This window comes from Microtus pennsylvanicus, chromosome 1 (genome assembly GCF_037038515.1).
Source record: "Microtus pennsylvanicus isolate mMicPen1 chromosome 1, mMicPen1.hap1, whole genome shotgun sequence".
NCBI lineage: Eukaryota > Metazoa > Chordata > Mammalia > Rodentia > Cricetidae > Microtus > Microtus pennsylvanicus.
In genome coordinates this window covers 60,499,678-60,520,240 of record NC_134579.1, presented here as the reverse complement: position 1 = coordinate 60,520,240, position 20,563 = coordinate 60,499,678, and the positions used below count along the sequence as shown (strand labels likewise).

At 46.9% G+C, this 20,563-nt stretch overlaps 1 protein-coding gene across 28 annotated transcripts in view; it reads right to left on the bottom strand.

The window, feature by feature from the left end:
- Window positions 1-20,563, bottom strand: part of Kalrn (kalirin RhoGEF kinase) — a 605,871-nt gene that overhangs the window by 404,398 nt on the left and 180,910 nt on the right. For all 28 annotated transcript variants that reach the window (XM_075965457.1, XM_075965466.1, XM_075965494.1 and 25 more), the window contains exon 3: window positions 18,847-18,961. In XM_075965457.1, the coding sequence (XP_075821572.1) occupies window positions 18,847-18,961 (115 nt within the window). The remainder of the gene's footprint in view (window positions 1-18,846; window positions 18,962-20,563) is intronic.

The window sequence follows — 20,563 nt, the reverse complement described above, 5'->3', positions numbered from 1 at the left end:
GGACTAAACCAATGAAACTATACGCTTCCTGCCATGCTTCCTGCCATGATGATAATGGACTAAACCAATGAAACTATACGCCACCCCCAATTAAATATTTTCCTTTGTAAGAGCTGCCATGGTCATGGTGTCTCTTCACAGCAATAGAAATCCTAACTAGGACAATAACCAATGATATTGTTTCTCCTGGGTGTGGTATGTGAGAGTTTAATGACAGATTCACTTTGTCTAAATCAGATACTAGGATGTACATTAAAAGCCACATGTACCACACAACCACATCAGACAGAGCAGCAGTGACACACAGTCAGAACATCTGTCATGGGAACCTATAATCACACTCTCTCTGTCGTTCCCTGTTCTCGCTTACTGGCGAATAAAGCCCATTGTCACCAGCACAGGCTTGGGAGAATTCCGGACCTCATGAAATTCCTCTGGTTCTGTAGACTGGGGATGCTGCCACTTGGTCTAAGGAGCTTCCCTGAAGGGCTGGGCACAACCTTTACCAGGTACGGCTGACTGAGCTCAGACACTGCTGAAGTAGCTTGTTCCCCCTCTACTGATCTACATGACCACGGAATCATGGTAGTGTGTCTGTTCCCCATAAATCTGTCCTGGTAGCTTCATCTCAATTACTAGACCAAGTCCTGGCTGTCTCTCCAGGGATCTCTTAGGTCTCGTCCACATCTGGTGCCCCTAGAGCCATCTCTTGACCAGAAGCACTGTTAGGATGGTTCCAGGTCTGAAGGATCCAGGAGAGGAGTGCTTAGCTGGTGGGTGGATGAGGAGTGAGTGAACAGAACTGTGACAGCGGCCCTTCTATTAGTGGCCTCTTCTGCTTAGCGAAGACTCCAGCTGCGAAGGCCACAGCAGAAGCCAGTCCTCACAAGCGGTTCTGCCAGTGCTTTGTCTCTGCAGGAGACTTGACTCCTGATCTTCAGCCCACTCCTATTCATTCATTCACTTACATGACTCATCTGTCAGCACCAATTTTGCTTCTCTGGGCGTCTTAGCTACCGCTGTCACACAGCCTAGTTTCGTGAGTTAAAATACTCAATGGCCTTAGCCTGGGGAGTGAAGACTAGGTGTCTCAAGCCACCATTGACTTGGTAATTGGACAGCAACGCTGAGTACCCATCAGTGGCAACCCTATGTTATGGCATCACACTGGGTACAGTCTGATTTTAGGAAGCCAGGTACCACTTCCTCCTCTCTCACTTCCTAACCATTGACCCCGGCACTCCATCCCACCTGTCTCACCAGATTCTCTCCTGGCCACTTTAGTGAACCACTCTGGATCTGACTCACAATCATGTGACCAAAGACTAGATCTTAATACTACCTTTTCTTCTTCCCAGATCTCCCGCGTCACAGTGATCATTGCCCCATAAAACAGACACCATGTTACTCCTGCATCTCCCAACCGTCTTTAGTTTCTGTCTGCAGTACACTTGCCCCTCATCCCTCTATCAACCCCACCTCTGCCAAGAGAACTTCTAATCGCATTTCAGACTCAATTGACAAGACTCTCCTCCAGACAGTTCTCTCATAGGATGCACCCCTCCTCCTCATCTCTACTTGTCGGGGGGATCTTCTAAACTCACATTTACCTGGCAAGGCACCGTCACCTGAGTAACAATGGGCAGGCTCTGAGGGGTCAGTATCTATGTCCCTATATGTGGCTTCAAAGGGAAGACTTAGGGATGGGGTGCAGTAAAGTGCACAAGCATGAGGACCTGAGTTTGATCCCCCAGAATCCACTTAAAATGTGAAGTGTGATGACATGTGCTTGTAATCCCAGTTTAGAAAAGTGGGAAACAGACGGATCCCCGAGGCTGGCTGGTCAGCCAGCCTATCCTACTTGGCAACCTTCAGGCCAATGAGAGAGTCTATCTCAAAAAAAAACAGAGTGGGCAACTGAGGAATGCCACCAGAGGTTGGACTCTGGCTTATACACACACACACACACACACACACACACACAACTTGTAAATATACGAGTGCACGTATATGTATGTGCACATGTACACATACAATGAAAAAAGCAAAAAATTAAAAGGAGGACCTCATTATGAAGGTGTTCATAATAAACACATTGTCACCTAAATATACATACTATGCATTAATTTATTCACCTAATAAGTACTTATTGAGCACTGATTTTGTAGCTGGCCTAATTCTAGGGGTTTGGAACATAAATATGGGCAAAGACAGAATTATGAATGTTATATTCTAGAAGGAGTGATTGACACAAGACTGCAGCTAAAGAGAACACATAATACTTAAGACCTCAGACACTCAGGGCAAGTTGCTTGGAGAGCAGAGACCTAGACACTGAGAAGTACTAGCTAAGGGAAGACCAAGAAAAGAACTCAGGAAGAGAGAACAGCCCATGCAAAATCCTTGGGGCAGAATGGGTGCTGCTGCTCTGCCACCAAGCAGGAGACAGGAAGAGTGGAGTCTAGTAAGAGAGCAGGGGACCAGTAGCCACACTGGACTGGAGAGCTACATTGTGAAGATAAAACCTCAGGCTGGAGAGACATCAAGAAGACTCCCAAACACTGCAATATGAAGAAACTGGTTTGATAAAAGTGAGAATTCATATGTTAATAAAAAGCTAACTTTCACAGATTATCTGAGATTCTGTATATAGTAAGTACTTCATATATAAACATAATTTATCCTTCGCATGAAACTCAGTTGAAGGCAATAATACCCCCATGGATGGCTAAGAAATCATGGATGTTTGGTGTAACCTATGGACTACAAAAGTTCCAACACAGGAGTCAGGGCCACCCTGATCTCTCTCCACTGTGCCACCACAAGGCCACCATCAGTTGGTTTGCACTCTGCTCTGGTCTGACTATTTTTGTCCCAGCCACTATGCCACCTGAGATTCACCTTGTTCCCATGGATGTCTGGGATTCTCACTGTAAACAGCTACTGCAATAAATAAAATACAAATACATCCTGGCAATGGCTGAGGGCACAGAGATCAGCAGCAAACTCCCCTCCAGCTGACCAGCAGAGGAGGCAGGGCTGAGCTCCTGTGCATACGTCACCAGGGCTGCTTTGTTGCAGTGGTGTGTGTGTGTGTGTGTGTGTGTGTGTGTGTGTGTGTGTGTGTGTGTGTGCGCGCGCGCGTGTGTGCATGCATGGAACACGTACATGTAAGTGTATGTGAGTGTGTGTGTGTTTGTATGTGTATGTGTGTAAATACTAGTGTGGAGCACAGGAAAGACCAGTGTGTTTTGATTGAGGTGGAACAGAGCTGACCTGTAAGTCAGATCTATTCATCAAGTTGTCAGGGGATGGTAACGAATTCACAGGCTAGCCTGATCATTGAGGGATGGGTTCAGAGAGGAAGGACAATTCACATTCAGGACTCCCTGTGCAATGCCACCACACTGCTGTGGTATTACAGCTGCGTACAAGAATGCCACCTGCAGATTAGGTACAGAGGAATCTGAAGAGATCTTACTACGGCTCCTGGTTGGACTTCTGTACTTGGAGACATCACCATGAGCAGAGAGCAGAGAAAGGAGGGGAATGGTAGCCTCAAACAAACCATTCACTTTCCAATCTCCTGGTTCTGCACTGCTCCCGTGCTCCTTAAATCCTCCCATAAACAGAGTGAACTGAAAGAGAAAGGGAGAAACCACTGCCCTGGGCCCTATTGGAATTCTACAGCACCCTCGGAAGCACAGAGGCTCTGGCCTCTGCATCCATGGATCCTGCTTTCTGCTCCTGAGTGCTGCCAGTTCTCCGCTGATGGCCCCAAACCAGGCCATAGCTGCTTCCCTAAACAACCAGCAATCAGCAGGCGTTGGAGAAAACTGTTAAGGACACATTAGCACTTGCTCTGAGCTTTTGTCATCTGCATACGCAGAGGTAGAAACAGGAACACTGGAGGAGGCCCTGCCTTCTGGAGCCATGAGCCATTCTCTGGGGAGCGCTGCCAGTAATGGATGCTTGCTCCCACAAACAGCTCTCTAGGCCGTCCTTCACAGAAGAGGGCCTCTCTATGACTGTTTCTCCAAGGGGAAGAGCAGGACCAGTGGACCCCCGTGCCTGTCACAGATGTCTCTCCATTGGGTCACTGCGAGGCCACTGGGATTTAGCTGCCATTGAGGCCACCTAGGGAGCCATACGAATTCATCCGAATATTTGGTTTTGGTTTTGCTTTGCTTCACTGGAAGACTGTCTGCTTTCTCAGTCATTATTCTAAAGGACTGGTGTTACGTGTGTCTGTGTATATTCATATAAGTGCCCATGTATGTGGGGGTACGGGAGCACTTGCATAAACGTGCTCATATATGTGGATGCCACAGGTCAACCTTGGTTATCATGCTTCTGGAGCTACCTATGCACTTTGAGTTTTTGAGACAGCGTCTCTCATTGGTCTGGAGTGTGCCCAGTAGGCAAGGCTGTCTGGCAGAGAGCCTCAGGAATCAGCTAGTCTCTGCCTCCATTGTTGTTAATGTGGATGGAGCACAGGTCCCCATGCTGGTCGAGCCATTTCCTTAGCCCCAGTAGGTGTCTTTTCTATGTCATGCAACAATCCATCTTTTGTCTCTGAATCTCTTGTAAAGTAAAGGCCGGGGGGGGAGGGGGTGGCAGGATAGTATAAAAGGATGCTTTACCTGAAACTCAGAACCTTAAATCGGCCTGTAAAGAGTGTCTAGCATGCAGCCTACGGGCCACAAGCCGCCAAGGATAGCTATGAATAAAGCCCAGTACAAGTCTGTAAACTGTTGTGTTATAACGTCAGAAAACTGGACAGTCCGGGAGATTCCAATGGACTTGTGTGGGGTGAGGCTGTGTACTCTTCAGTGCCTGCTCCCCAACCCCAATGATTCTAGCACAGGCTGCAGCAATTAAGACTTAAAACGCTTCTGTCCACTTACATTACAAGGATGTACCCTTTGCCAGCTGAACTCCCCAGGTTTGCCAGGACCGAGCCTGACTCACAGGAACCCAAAGTGGAGGCCAAATAAGGAAGATTGGTGCTTCCTAGCTCTTTAAAACTCATTACCTAACCTCACCCAGAAGAGGCTGCTTACAAATGCCAAGAGCCGCGAGTGGCCATTTCAGTTTCTCTCCCTGAACGAGGGAAGGCGAAGCATCAGACAGCAGTGACCCAGGCATCAGACTTCCATCCTGTGTTTCCATGTGTGGTCATCAAGCCAGAGGTCCAAACTCACTCAGTGAAACTTCTCATCCACAAATCATCTCCACAGCTGCCTTTAAATAAATACAGATGTGCAAATAAAGGGTGGCCAGGAAGGACAAAGACTTCCCATCCTGAAGATGCCAAAAGGGCACCGCCGTAGCAAAAGGACGTCACAAAGAACTCAGGATCAGTGTGAGAAGGACAGCATGAAGCCTCCTGAAGAAGATGTCCTGTTTGTCATCAGCAAGGTCATTTCAGCCGGGCTCTGAAACAACTTGAATTCATGAAGGAGGACACATACAGGCAGCTGGCCTGGGATGTGATGGGGAGGGAGCCTCCCTCTCCGAGAGAAGACCACCTTGGACACTTTTGGAAGACTGCAGCCACTTCACTTCTGGGATTCTAGGAGGTGGCAGAGGGGAAGATCTGGGGATGGGCGGAATGGAGATTGACAGGTCTGCCTAGGACAACAGCCTCTATCCTTTCTTCTGGGTTACTCAAAACATGAAGCAGAAATGAAATAGCCAAAGTAATGGATGAAAAAGAAGTCTGGAAACCAAGTGCCACAGCCTCTGTATTCTCCCTCTGCCTCCCCAGCCCTCCTCAGCAAGCCTGAGCCCAGTCACTATGGTCTCTCCATCTGCCTGTCTGACCAGGTAGGTCAGAAGGATGGAAAAACATATCTTAATCTAAAATAGTAACAGTGTGATTACTACTCACATCCGTGAGTAACAGACCAAAGAGAGAATTTCCAGGTAACTAGTAAGCTTGACTGTCGCTTTGGACACATTTTGGTTTTCTCTTTCTCCTGGATCTTGGACATATGACCAGACCATGATCCTTCTTGAAGGCAAAAACTGGTGCCCCCAAACTATCCCCAATAGTCTGTAATAGAGAACAAGCTGAAGATGCTATAGGATCACTTGACCAGCCCCTGGGGGTTGGTGTATGTAAGAGACTTTCCTGCACACCCCCAGAACTGAGAGAGCAACTCATCATGGTCAGGGCTGGGCAGTGGCAGGACGGGCTGGCCCTATTGCCAAGACTATGACAGGGAGTTTCTCTTCAGATGACCAGTTGGAAAGCCAGGTCTTCCCACATCCCAATCTGGAAATCAAGAATGTTCTCTTCCCTCAGGGAACCAGGATGGGGTGTGTCACAGCTTCAAACCTTGGCTCAGGCACCACGCCAAAAACCAGCACATGAATGACTGGTGATGGGGACAGATAAAATTCCAGCTGTGGACAGAACAGTCCGAGAGACGTGAGGGAGAAAATGCTTTGGCATCGGGACTTTTGAGCTCCCCAAACCAGACCTGGTCCTCACGTGACCTAATACAACTGGGAGTTTGGGAGGGAAGTTGCCTCTGGGAGAGAAGAGGCAGGGCCATCAGGACACACACTGGGATTATGTCAGTACATTATCCGGAAACATATTTGTCCTCGCTGAGTCACCACGCTGACAAGAGTGCTCCGTCTGGGCTCTGGAGAACTGGCTGTCATCCTCGCTCAGTTTAGAAACAGCAGCACCTCCTCCGTGAGACAGACCACGCCTGCTGCCTCCAGGCCTGTGCAGGCTTCGTCCCATCAAGAGGTCCAGATTCCTTGCAGACCCTGACAGGGCACGGGATATCCTGAAGGAGGCCTACTCTGGCGACTTCGCACTCACGAGATTCCTGGTAGTGTTTAGGAGGAGTCTAGGAATGAGGTCCTGCCCTTTATCGAGGTGCTCTGCAAACTCGGAGATGAATAGCAAGAGCCACGCTGCAAAGCTTTCCCTGGTCTCAAGAGCACACGTCCTATGGCCAATCTGACCTCGTGAGAGAGACCAGGCCTTCTCCCTGTGACAAACTCTCTAGGCTCAATGGTCTTTTTCAAATTTTGTTCAAGTATTTGTTCTTGGATATTACTAGGCAGACGAGGGAGACTTGTAGAACATATGAAGAACATATGTAGAACATATCTCATCTAAGGCAACTCCAGACACCGTGAGGTGGTGGACAAACACTTTCAGTAGAGGGGAGGAGCGTGGAAAACCCTGGAAAGTATGTTCTCCCATGTTCTTGTCTTCCATGTGCAAAGAAGAAAAGCAGCATTCGACAGGAAGGATTTGAAAAGACAAACTAAGACTTCACCTCCAGCTCTGTGGTTGGCAATGGTGATGAAGACTGTGGGCATCCTGAGAGATAACGATGCCCAGGGCACTTCCCCTCTCCTAAGACTGAAGACAAGCCGGTAGCCAGTCTCACTTTTCTTTAACTTTTCAAAGTATGATTTTATAAAAGAAAGGTAGGCATTATTACATAAATGCTATATTCTTTAAACAAATCTCCCCCAAATAGCATCATTATAAAATGCCCCATTTCAGCTGGCAATTGTTTGTCTAAGCTAGTCATTTCTACATACAACATTTTATTTGCATTTACTCTTTTTATCAGAGAGAACTTGTGTTAAACATATTTTTAATGGATGAGCAATAATATATATAGCTATTTAACTGTTCGTATTTACTATTTTTTTAAAGTAAAGCTGGAAAACACAATACCTGATGAGCAGAGAACAGAATGTTACTAATCTGGAGCCTCTTCATACTCTCCCATGTAGCTGAGCAGAGGTACTCTACCACTTGGTGGCAGCACACCTGAATTACCAAAAAGTACCTAATAAAGGCAGCCTGGGTACAAAACCAGTGTTGTGAAGTATCAGTATCCCACAGATGCTTGAAAACAAATACTACTCATAGGAAGACCAGCAAAGGGCACAGCACAGGAAGACCAGCAAAGGGCACAGCACAGGAAGACCAGCAAAGGGCACAACACAGGAAGACCAGCAAAGGGCACAGCACAGGAAGACCAGCAAAGGGCACAGCATAGGAAGACCAGCAAAGGGCACAGCATAGGAAGAAGACCAGCAAAGGGCACAGCATAGGAAGACCAGCAAAGGGCACAGCACAGGAAGACCAGCAAAGGGCACAACATGAGACCTAACCATTGGTGAGTGTGGAAAGTCACAAATGGGAAACATGCTGTAAATGTCCCTGAAACGGGGGAAGGGAAGTAGCACCTAAATCCAGTACCGGCCAAGAAAACAACAACAACAAAAAACAAATAAACAAGGAAACAAGCCCTTCATAGCTAGGCTGTGTCTCAGCATCTGTATTCAAGGGGCTCCCTTGTTTGCAGCCCCCTTACCAGATGAGTCCTAGCTAAATTCAAATCAGCCTGACCACCATGAACATTAGGAAGGCCTGACTGCACTGGGTCTTATTTCACCCGACACTGACGCTCGCCTAATCAAGATTACAGCAGACACTCTGGCCTCCTAATCAGCCTGTTCTTGGTGAACAAGGACTCCAGTGGGCTAAAAGAGTTAAGGACCACACCTGAGCTGCCCAGAGATGAACTCCCAGGAGGCCTCACTTTGCTGAGAGAGGGCATATGAGGCCACCAATTCAGCTGGGCATAGAGGAGGCTGACAGCTTCACTGAGCCAAGTCGGGGATTGACTGTTCAACCAGCTGACAAGCTAAAACACACACGGAGGGAAAGCTAATGGTTCACCAAGGACACAATATTCTGGCCTTGGCTACATGTCACAGCAGCTCGGAACACTTCTGTAAGGTCTCTGTTAGGGGGTCATGCTATTTTAAGAAAGTTTTTTTTTGCCAGAAGGGACAAGTCCTGTGACGATCCCCTTAGCCTTACACAGCAGGAACAGAGTCTCACTGTGTAATGTGTGTTGGATTTTCTTCATGATGGCGGAAACAATGGACCGTGGTTCCTGGGCAGTGGTGAACAGCTACATTTACATTTGTGTCAAAGTAAGAATTCGAAGTTGAAGCAACTCACACTGGGAGTACAAGTTGGGAATCTTAACAGCAATGTGGTCTTACCCGCCTTAACAAATATTTCCATCACTGCCACAAATCTATAGCAAAGAAAGCACTTACATCTATAAGCAACTGAGGAAAGCTGGGGACAGGAGAACTGACCTTCTCTGAGCATACCAACTAGTTGGCCAGTGCCCAGTCATCAGCCTGGACATCACATACAGGTAGCAGTAGCACTGTGTGGATCCAACAGGTTCTGTTTGGGAATATGTATGTCTATGCATGCAATAACAACTAGAAAGAGAAGAGGTCATGAATTTGAAGAAGAGTGGGGAGAGAAAGGGTCTATGTGAGGGTTCGGAGGGAGGAAGGGGAGGGGGAAAATGTTGTGATTGTATTACAATCTCAAAAAATTCAAAAAGAAAGAAACCACTGAAACTGTTAATAAGGTTCATACATAATGTTTAAGAAGGATTACTTATGACAGCGAAGTTTCAGAAATAATCTAGATGTCTTATTATGCTGGTTAGTGCTTTGCCAACTTGACACAAGCTAGAGTCTTCTGGGAAGAGGAAACCTCAAGTGAGGAAATGCCGCCATTCGACTGGCCTGTGGGCAAGCCTGTGGACATTTCCTTGATGGCTGATTAATATGGGAGGGCCCGGCTCATTGCAGGTGGTGCCCCCTCTGGGCAGGCGGTCCTGAATTATGTAAGAAAGTCCTCTGAACATGCCAGGAAGCAGCAGCACTCCTCCATGGCCTCTGCTCCACTTCCTGCCTCCTGGTTCCTGCTTGAGTTCCTGTCCTAACTTCCCTTCATGATGGACTGTGATTGCAAGGTAAACTGATATAAACCCTTTCCTCCCCAAGCTGCTTTTGGTCATAGTGTGCTTATCACAGCAACAGGAAGCCTAGCTAAGACACTTCTGCTAGAGTTAATTTAAATACGATACATCCCATGATACAACTTCACAATGTTAAGAAACTATCTTGTGGCATAAAACTAAGTGAAAATAAGATGAATGATAGGATTCCCTGTGTTTTTTATAAGCTCTAAAACACAAGGAAGAAATATGACAATATATTAACTCTCATTATCTCTAGATAATAAGATCTCTAGAATTATAAGTGCTTTCCAAAAGATTTTCATTTTTCCATGCTTTAAATTAAAAATACTTTATAAATACGTTTCAATGTAAAAAAAAAAAGAGGGCATTAGACATAGATACGTATTCCTTCACCATTTACTACAGGCCTAGTGTACGTTTTTAGGCTATAGCTTCACCACCACGACACAAGCATAGCTCCACCCCTAACTTTGAGGGAGCAGTGCGAGGAACAACATGGCAAGGCAAGGGAAGGAATTGCCACGTCCAGTCAGCTGTCTGGGACAGAGCTGCTTCTGTGTCTTATCCCACTGAACCCTCAAGCACACTGTGGTTCATAAGCAAGCAAAGGGTTAGTGAGCACACACACACACACTCCTGAAGAGGGCAGCTCCTCTGGGCCAGAAGTCCCCACAGAATTGGCACCAATGTCCATAATTCCTCACAAGGCTACTCTCCCGGCTGGCACACTATATCCTTCCACGAGGTCAGTGGCAATCCCCAGAGTCCCCTCTGCGAGGCACACGGAAGACACATGAAGCCGACACAACAATCCCTCTACTAGGATTCTGACACGCAGAGCTGAGCCTTTGATTTATCTCCTGAAGGCACTTCCTGGTTCTTGGGATACTCAAGGCTGCTCCTCACAGTAACTCATGGCCACATGGTTTCTGTCTCAGCTTGCCTGAGCTGTCCTTCTCCAGGGAGTCACAAACGCTGCCTCTGTGTTTGAAGCATTCTGCTCTGTTCTTCCCTTCCTCCCTACAACCTGTTTCTTTTCATTCTTGGCCCAGCAACAGTTGGCCCCGCCAGGACTGCCCAGACCTGCCAAGTCCTACAGCAGCGGACAGATCACAGGAGTGAACCAACCTCAAGCTGCTTATCAGCTGACTAAGTCCAGAAACATGTGCCTGACCTCAGAACAGTACCTCAGAAGGTAGAAACAGACAGGTAGCTGTGTGAAGACCCACCTGAGACCCAAGGAAAAAGAGCACGGAGACCATTACTTCACACACCTTACCCATTGGATTTGCACGTGCGCAGGGAGGACAAGATGAGGAGGGGGTCCCCTGCTACTGACAGTCTTTATCTCCTTAAATAATCCTACAGTTTAATTGCTTTTACGGTTTCCCTACATCCCTTGGTGCAATCTGGTGTTTTCCACAGTTGAGCATAAACAAGCTGAGTTTGCTTGTATGGGACTGAACAGGAACACGAGGGATAAACTCTAAAACACCGACAGTCTCCAGTGTCCTAAACTACCACAGCCACAAGTCAACCTGGCCGGCAGAAGCTTAGGTTTGTGTGGCAATCACCACTTACATTTCCTGCCCCAGTGACCTTTACACCCAGCTTCCATAGAGAACTTTGGGGGTGCAGGTTGGGAGGATGGATGGTTGCAGCCCATGATAGCCCCAGCTCCTTCCTTCCTCCTCTTCTTCCCCAATTCAGTCTTAGCCACCTTTGAGCCCACCTCTCACTTGTCAGTCCCCTGCTCTGTCACCACAGCCACACCCTTTGCTCTGGTTTCCTCGTCTCTTTGATGCATAAAACACAAGCTTTGATACAACAGAAACCATCTAGCTTCAAATTATACTGGCTGTGTCCCCAACAGGTAAGTCGCTTAACCTCCCCAGGCCTCAGCTTCCCCTTAAGTGAATTGGGAATAATAACATGACCTCAAGGCACGGTGAGAATTAAGTCAAGGTTTGTAAGTTCCTTCTGACAGTGCCTGGGGCTGCTCTAGTATGGATTCAGTAAATGCCCGCCATTATTATTATCTTGCCTCTATATTAATACAACCATCCATGCCCCAGCCTTCTCCATCCCATCTTCCATCCAGCTTCCAAAGTCAATCCTCTAAAATGTAACTTTAATTGTCCTCCATATGAACACCTATCAGGAAAACTTCTTAATTGGAACTATGGAATTCCTTTCTGCCACTCTCAAAAGTCCTTATGTTTCTATCCTGAGCTTTTGAAACATAATTTGAAAACCTGACCTCCCCTGCCTCACTCTGCCCTTGCCCTGAGCCCTTCCCTCTATATGGGCTGCCCCATTCCTAGCAAGAGTTTAAAACAAGAGTCTCCAGAATTCCAGCCTATGCTGTAAAGTCTCCCCCACCCCCACCCCAAGGCAAGAACACTGGGGGTGTCCCATGTTGCAAGCACTGGGCTCAGCTCTGCACCCAGCACCGACCTCAGGTGCTGCTCATGCTGGACTCTTCCAGGCCACAGAAGGAGAATCTATCTACCCTCTGCACCAGGTCAGCACTTGGCAACCTTTACTCACTTAACAGCAATCACTGAATTGAAAAGAATTCCACTTATTCTTTGATATCAATATCAATTATAGCACCTCTTCAAAGTACTAAAAAAAGTAATCAGGATTGATTTTCCTTGTTTGAGTTAACTAAGAGGAACTTCTCAGGGGATACCTCAGCGCCCCATTTATCTTCTATTAATAATTTGGTTATGAGTCCTCAGAGTCAAAAGTTGTTTCTTTTTCACTCCGAATCAGAGTTGAAGATTTGTCCATGTTTGGCTTATTTCTCTAGTCAGGAAAGCGACTCACAGAAACCTGAATATGGCACTAGCAATATCACTTTACTGAGCTCCAAAACAAGCAAAACAAGACTGAACTATGGGAATTGGGGTGAACTATACCAAAAAAGGCTAAGGGGAAACTAAACACAAAGCTCCAGGCAGTGGCTGTATCTGGGGGCATGCTGGAAGGGGAAGCAGCTGTGGGAAGCATCAAGAGTGGAGATCACGTTCAGCCTCTCAAATTGAAGGCTGGAATGAAGAGCTAAGGATAATCCCACTACCATGCTTTGCAATGCTCATGTTCAGTATATCTGTTCTTTTTTTAAATTGCATGTATTGCTGTGTGCTCATTCATGTTTTAAAATTATGACTACTGATACCTCATAGTATCAGTAGTCATAATTTTAGAGAGCAATGATTTTTGGGTGACTGAAAGCTTTCTTCACGACATCTTGATGAGGTAATTCCAAATCAGGCATTAGAATACTGGACTAAGACAAGTGGAATAACAATGCAGATCAGTCCCCAGCACTGCCCCATGCCCCTGTCTCACCCTAGACCAAATAGCTCCCATTGGCACCCCAAAAGCTCATTCTACAGTAGACAGGGTCTTAGAAGGCTGGGCCATATCAACTACATCCATAGGCTCCCTTGCCACCTGACCTCTGGGAGCACTCAGACAACAGCAAAGCAGGAAAACAGAGGAGAGTAAGGTCACGATATCAAGTCCTTGTCCCCTTCCCACCAGGAAGTCACTATGTAATAGTGACGTCTCTCCCCCAAACCCACGGCTCCGGAGCCTTTCTGTTCCTTCCAAACCGTGCCTCCTCAGGCCTAGAAAGACTCACATTGCCCTATAGGTGTTGTTTCAAATCCCAGTGTTTTCCCCAAGCCTCCTCACATCTTTATAAGCTACCCCTCAATGTCGTCTTAAACTCTGCAAGCGGAGGCCACGTTTCTGTGTAGAACTGAGAGCTGAAGCTGTGATACCTCTCCACCCCTCTCTGCAAAGGCTGGTGAGCCGCTGAGGAAGGTGATAACTAACAGTGGCATCTACTTCTGTGGTTTTATATTCCTTAGCCACATAATGGAACATTATTTGCTCTTCGGGACCAATGTTATAAACAGCTAACAAAAGAACACTTCACTGATATTGCTGGAAAATATGTGTAAGATGCAGAACATGTAATAGAAACAATAAACCTTCGACTCAGGCAACAAAAAACACTTAAAGTGGCGTTTAAAACATAATTTTTAGGCAAATGTACATATAAACAGTGACCTACTATTCATACTGGTCCTTTTTCCTGGCCTTTCATCACTTTGATTTCTCCCTTTACCTTCCTTTAATTGATGGTCCCAGAACAAAGGACAGGGCACAACAGCACTCCCTGACAGGTCCTAATAACAGAGTGTTTGTGGTAGTGACACTTTGGAGAGCTTCCGCTCTCTCGTGCTAAAAACAGTAGGAAGAAACCTTTGCAATTCCTCCTCCTCTTCCTTTAGCTGTCTTTCTGGTCCTTTCTGCTTATAATTATTTTTCAGCGATGTAGCACAAAGACAGTTCTGGCTTTAAGCCCAATTTATCTTTTGCTGGAATCAATAGAAGACGAGGTGCAAATATTATCAAATAATAAGCTACAAATAAAGGCACTTTGGTTTGACTGGCATTCAAGAATAACCCATCTTAATCTCTTGTCATCTCTCCTCGCTGGTATGACACTTGCATTCCTTGACACAACACTCAGCATCTTGGCAGCACTGCTAGGAGCAGAATTGAAGCATTTGGTACCTTAGGAACAGCAAAAAGATGATTGCGACAAAGCGGGATAACAGTGTCGGAGAAAAGGGGCAAGTCGCTGCGACAGAAACAAGCTTCACGGCTACCTCAAGTGTTCGGCCAGCTGCCATCAGTCCGCACTGTGGATGATGCCTGGACACCTGCTTATTTCCAGTTTGCATTTTTAACCCTATCTCTCAACTCTGGGGGACACTCACCAACTGATCATGTCTCAGTTTTTCTCTTGTAACTACATGCAGATAGTAGATCAGAAGGGCAATAAAAGGTAGATAAGCATATGACTGCTGACAGTGAGAGAAGATACCATGAGAGCTTGTGATGCTTCCTGCCTACGGCCTGGCTCATAGCAGACAATCAGTAAGTCCGTATTGAAGTTGGTGAGTGGAAGGGAAGACTTTTAAGGTCTTTCACAACCTATGATTTCTCAGAACAAGATGCCTAGAAGAGACTCAAAGTGTGGATATCCAAACTCATCAGATGCAAGATGAGAAAAGACGTCAACTCAAGAAGTGCCCTGAAAGAGTAGCTTAGAACTAATGTGAACTGTTATACCGTTGATTGATCTCTGGCCCCAGGTAATGCCCCAAAAGTCACACCAAGAGTCTTAGGAGACGAGAAAGCAGTTGTCTTAGGACTGAAGATATAGACAAGATGCCAGGCAATGTGTTATTTAGGGAGCCAGAGAAGGACGTGACTGTTGGTTTGAGATCCTGGATTTTATGGGGCAAACATTTTCATATCACAGCAACCTAGAACTCAGGACAGGAAAGAGACTTAGAAACACAGTCTGTTTTAGCAGAGTCATTCTTTCTACAGCATCCCTACCAGAAAACTGTCCAGTGTCCACTGATCTGAGGAGAGGCAGAGCACCGCTGCTGACAGCTCCCAGGCGGGCAAGCTCTTCCCTCGAGTCCTGATCTCTATCTTGTACTAGGGATGCACTGGTAAATTACCCAGATCCTTCCTCATTAGGGCCGCACCTCTGACCAAGTCAGGACTGTTTCTCTCTTCTCCCATTGGTGGATGCTACAGTGTGGCTACTTTGACAGCACTCAGCCTGGTGTATGAGACTGACAAGGGTGATGTTGCAGAGTTGAATGCAGCGGCCTTGGCACGGCATCCCTGCACAGCACACAGCATGATGCTGCAGAGTGGAATGCAGCGGTCTTGGCACGGCATCCCTGCACAGCACACAGTGTGATGTTGCAGAGTTGAATGCAGCGGTCTTGGCACGGCATCCCTGCACAGCACACAGTGTGATGCTGCAGAGTGGAATGCAGCGGCCTTGGCATGGCATCCCTGCACAGCACACAGTGTGATGCTGCAGAGTGGAATGCAGCGGTCTTGGCATGGCATCCCTGCACAGCACACAGTGTGATGTTGCAGAGTTGAATGCAGCGGTCTTGGCATGGCATCCCTGCACAGCACACAGCATGATGCTGCAGAGTTGAATGCAGCGGTCTTGGCATGGCATCCCTGCACAGCACACAGCATGATGCTGCAGAGTTGAATGCAGCGGTCTTGGCATGGCATCCCTGCACAGCACACAGTGTGATGTTGCAGAGTTGAATGTAGTGGCCTTGACATTGCATCCCTGCAGAGCACACAGTATGATTCTTCATTTCTAATCATTACAACTGCTGTTAATCATCTTTCCTAAACAGGCTGGTCCCTTGTGGTCCAGATCCTTCCACCTCTCAGTTGCCCATCTTGTTTTGTCTTCTGCTAGCTGGTTCAATTCTATGCTCCAGGATAGCCATGTCTGCACTGTTCTTTCCTGTTATTTGGATTATGTAGAGAAATACCCAGGCTTCTACTTTCCTCAGTATGTCTCCTCCTGCTAATCATGAATCCTCAATCTGCCTGGCATGTAGAGTCAATAAATATTTTGTTAAATAATAAATAAGGGAACGAATAAATGAATATCAAATATCACTTACAGATTTGAGCACACTGGCCTGTAATGAATACTTCGTCTCCAAATTGAAATCTACTCTTTCCAGCATCCTGGACCATGACCCAGGATCAATAATTCCTTTTCCTCAGAATCATCCACCTGATCTAGCTTCATTCCACACCCAAAGCCACAACTAGCGGAAGAGCAGCACACTAAATTCTCAGTTTTCCTAGCATACGTCACGGTCCTTAGAATAATTCGACTGTAGATTCTGTACCCACGAGTGATGGTGTGTGAGCATCCGGCCAACAGAATTAGGGAATAGTTGGTAGGCACAACTAGTTGGTAGATGGAAGCTGCTGCTCACAGTCACAGTGAGTCCAGGTCCCCTTGAGGGGAGGCGAAGGACTCAACAGAAAATTCTTGCTACCGAAGATAACAACAGCTTCCCACCTCCCACCCACCGGAAGCTGCAAGGAGCCAATATGCCCTGGGGGGGGCACAGACTGCCATGCTGGGAGGCAGAGAGCAGCATGCAGGGTGCCCCTGGCAGAGAGGGCTGTCATCTCTCCTTTGTTCTCACGACCTTCCTCTCAGCCAGCCCTTCTGGGGATTTAATCTTTTACCCAGCAGAAATCTCTTCCTTTCTTAATTGCTTCAGATCCATTTTGTCCCAGTCTTTGCTTAGCAAGTCAGGATGAAGGAAAGTATGCTTTCCCAACTCTTCTGCTTTTCTTCTATAGGAGGGATGAGCCTGTCTGGGCTGTAGGGATGCCATGAACACAGAGGAAGAAAAACGCATCCTTTGCTTCTGCTGGGACTCTAAAGGAACTGAGAGTCTATCACGAGTTCCCACAAAAACTACTCCAGTAAATGGCTGCAGAGAGTGCCTCGTCTCACACCTACCAGAGTACTTGCGGAAGGCACGTTTTAAAACTGCTTAGCCCTATAAGGCTAAATAACCAAATTATATAGCGCAATCATAGCTTATTTCGACCACATCATTGCTCAGAGTCGGACGGGAGTATTTCTTCTCTCTAAAGACCTCCAGGCTCTTTTAGTCTCTAGTTCACTCTCATGCATTCATACTTTAAAAGTTCTTTGGGTATAATCCAAAGTTCTTTCACTGGAGCAGAAGACCCCCCTGGATATCATCAAAAAAAAAAAAGATCCTTTCCCACATCTGTTTGTTTACGGCCTTCTGCTCGGGGCTCTCCAGGGCTCACCACTCCATTCAACATGTGTGTTAGCATGTGACACTGCTCCTAAAACTCCTTTACCACCTGCCCATCATCATCTGTCAACCCTTCACATTCCCTCCCCTGGAGCTTCCCGAAATGTGCTGCTTGCCTCGCTTGACACCTGCTTCAAGAACTTAATCAGCACATTCAAAAATATCCCAGGTCTCCTTGCAAAGACAGAGTAGAATTTATAGTTCCTCTGACTAATTTACTAATTCTCCCATAAAATGAAAATCCTGAAAGCCCAAGGCACCACCTCTTATCTCCCACAACCAACACTCCACAGGCACCCACTCTGGCTACGAGACAGAAAATAGCATTGCAGATGAGGAATGGGTACCAGGGCTGCAGTCAGGAGGGGCGTGTCCCCTCTGCAGCATCCCTGAGAGCCACTCGCATGCAATGTCAGCCCCGTCTTATATTTGAAATGCCAAGTTTCTTTATTCATTCACCAATGCCATACATTTGCCCAGACTGTTCCTGAGGGTTCTTCTGCCCGTTACATTGTAACTAGTCAAAGTCTCTTCTCTACCTTCTCAAAGGCACAAACCACGGCTGTGGCATGCCCTTCACCAGCTATCTCTAGGGTGTCATTGAGACAATGTTTCCCAATCTTTCTTTTATTATTACTCTTTGCCCTGGAGGAATCCTTTACACCCCCAATCTCTTCATCAGTGAAATTTAATATCACACATATATTACATATGTCTACATGTGTGTGTGTCTGTAATTAATACGTACAAAGTGAAATTCACTTGCTGCCTCGACAATCACTCTTTACCTTCCTCTTCAGCAGTATCACCCTGCTTGAGAAGCCAGGACTGACACTGAACCATGTGCTGCTTCTAGGTGAGTGACACAAGAGAAGCTGTTTGTCCCCAAATCCAAGGGCCATGCACTTAGATTCAGACAATGTAAAAGTAACCACTGTGTAAGCCAGAGCGGGACAGCCAGAAGTTGTGATGAAAGTAAACAGCAGCTTCCCATTCCTCCAAGCCAGGCCAGGCTATCTCCTGTCACAGGCCCCACAGCAGTCTTTGTAGCCTGGGATTCTCACCTCTGCCCACAGTTACCATTTCCAGATGAACCCCAGCAGGAACAATAGGAAAAATGGGACTGTGGTGAACAATGGCTGATAATGTTCCAGGAACAATTAGAATCCAATCCAAGGGCCCCTGGCAGGCACAGTGGCTTTCTCAACTCACTGGCATCAGCTCAGCTCCCCCTCCCTACAGACGGTTCCCCTTCACCTTACCTTGGCACGCTGGCCAAATACGTCACGAGTTTCCGTAGGTCTTCCTGTCTTATTCTGTCATGATTGCTTCGGGCAGGGAAGGTCAGGATGGGTCCGCCTCGCTTATCACGGCCCCCTGGAGGGAGCAAGAGAGGGAGTTTAAGAAAAGCATCCAGGAAAGCCAACTACAGATGAAAAATGATGTGTCAGAATGTCAAAGAATGGGCTGTAGAGCACCCAGATAAATCAGGGTAGGAGCTACATGACGGTAAGGTGGATGACTTTGGGTAAGTCTCTTTAGATCTCTGCTGCCTCATCTACAGATGATAAAAAATGACAGTGGGCACATTGCAGGGTTATGACAAGGACTGGTAAGACAGCGAGAGAAAGGCCACCGAGGAAAGAAGCACCCTCGGCACATGTGAGATAGTAAGTGTTGTGACTGTTCGTGCTGAGAAAACAAGGTAGGCAAAAGTGCTTTGTCTAGGAAATTGAACCTTCAGTCGCTTCTCTTTGCAGACACCAGCGATGTGGGATCATGCTCCAGGAGTGATTATGTGAAAGGCCCCAGAGGCAACTGGATAGCACTGCCGGGAGTCTTGCAGATTCACGGAAGATACACTGAGAGGTCTCCCCCCAGCCCAGAGGTCAGCTCTACCCACTAGCTGCCTGAGCTGCCACCTGCTACATCTGATGGAGAAGCTCACAACTCTCATTAGAAGTATGTATGTGGCCGGTTGTGGTGGCGCACGCCGGTAGGATTTGCTGAAGGAGGCAGAGGCAGGAGGATCACGAGTTCGAGGCCAGCCTGGGCTACACATTTATAAAAAAAAAAAAAAAGAAGTACGTATGTGCAGGGTCTTACTAACTCCACATGTGAAAAAAGCTGGAAGGAGCAAACCAAAATGATCACCACTGTTTTTATTAGAAGGGGCTTCAAGATGGCTACCGTTTCTTTGCTCAATTTTCCAAAATGTCTCTTTACTATTATTGAATAATTTGAATTCATTCATTAACAGACAGTAAAATTATAAAGCAGGCCAAGTTTCTAGGGGGGTTTGGCGGGGCTGAAGCTGAAGGGTAGTGACATCAAAGAGCCCCCCATCTCTGTAGTATGACCACAGATGCACACATGAATCTCAAGCATCCACTGACATCCGCACAGTGGTGACCAAAGGGGATTTAATGGGAGAAAGATGGGCACATGACCATAGCGCCATAGCGACCCTAGAAAGAAGCCCACACTGGCTCATTTAGAAAATGATCTCTTTTTTGACTGAGTGGCCCAGGTCCCTCCCAATTGTGAGCTCAGGCATAATGCTCTCCTCTAGTCCAGGAATACACTGGTGTCATTGGGCGGCTTGGCAAACAGTGAATCCAGAACACCTTAAAGGATAAAGAGACTTCTGAAGGAGGACACCAGGTGGATGACTCCATGAGTGAAGTGCCTTCTACATACATGTGAGGACTTCAGCTCAGATTTTCCAGCACCCCCATAAAATCTGACATGATGAACCCTAGCATCTGGGAGATGGAGACAGACTGATTCCCAGAACTTGATGGCCAGCTAGTGTAGTCAGTCGGTGAGCTAGATGAGACAGAAGTCCGTATTTTAAAATATAAGGTAGAGAGCAATTAAGGACACACTTGGTGTTAACCTCTGGCCTCTGTATATCCACACATGTGCATAAGCATCAAGACATACATGCACTCCCACATTAACACACACACACACAGG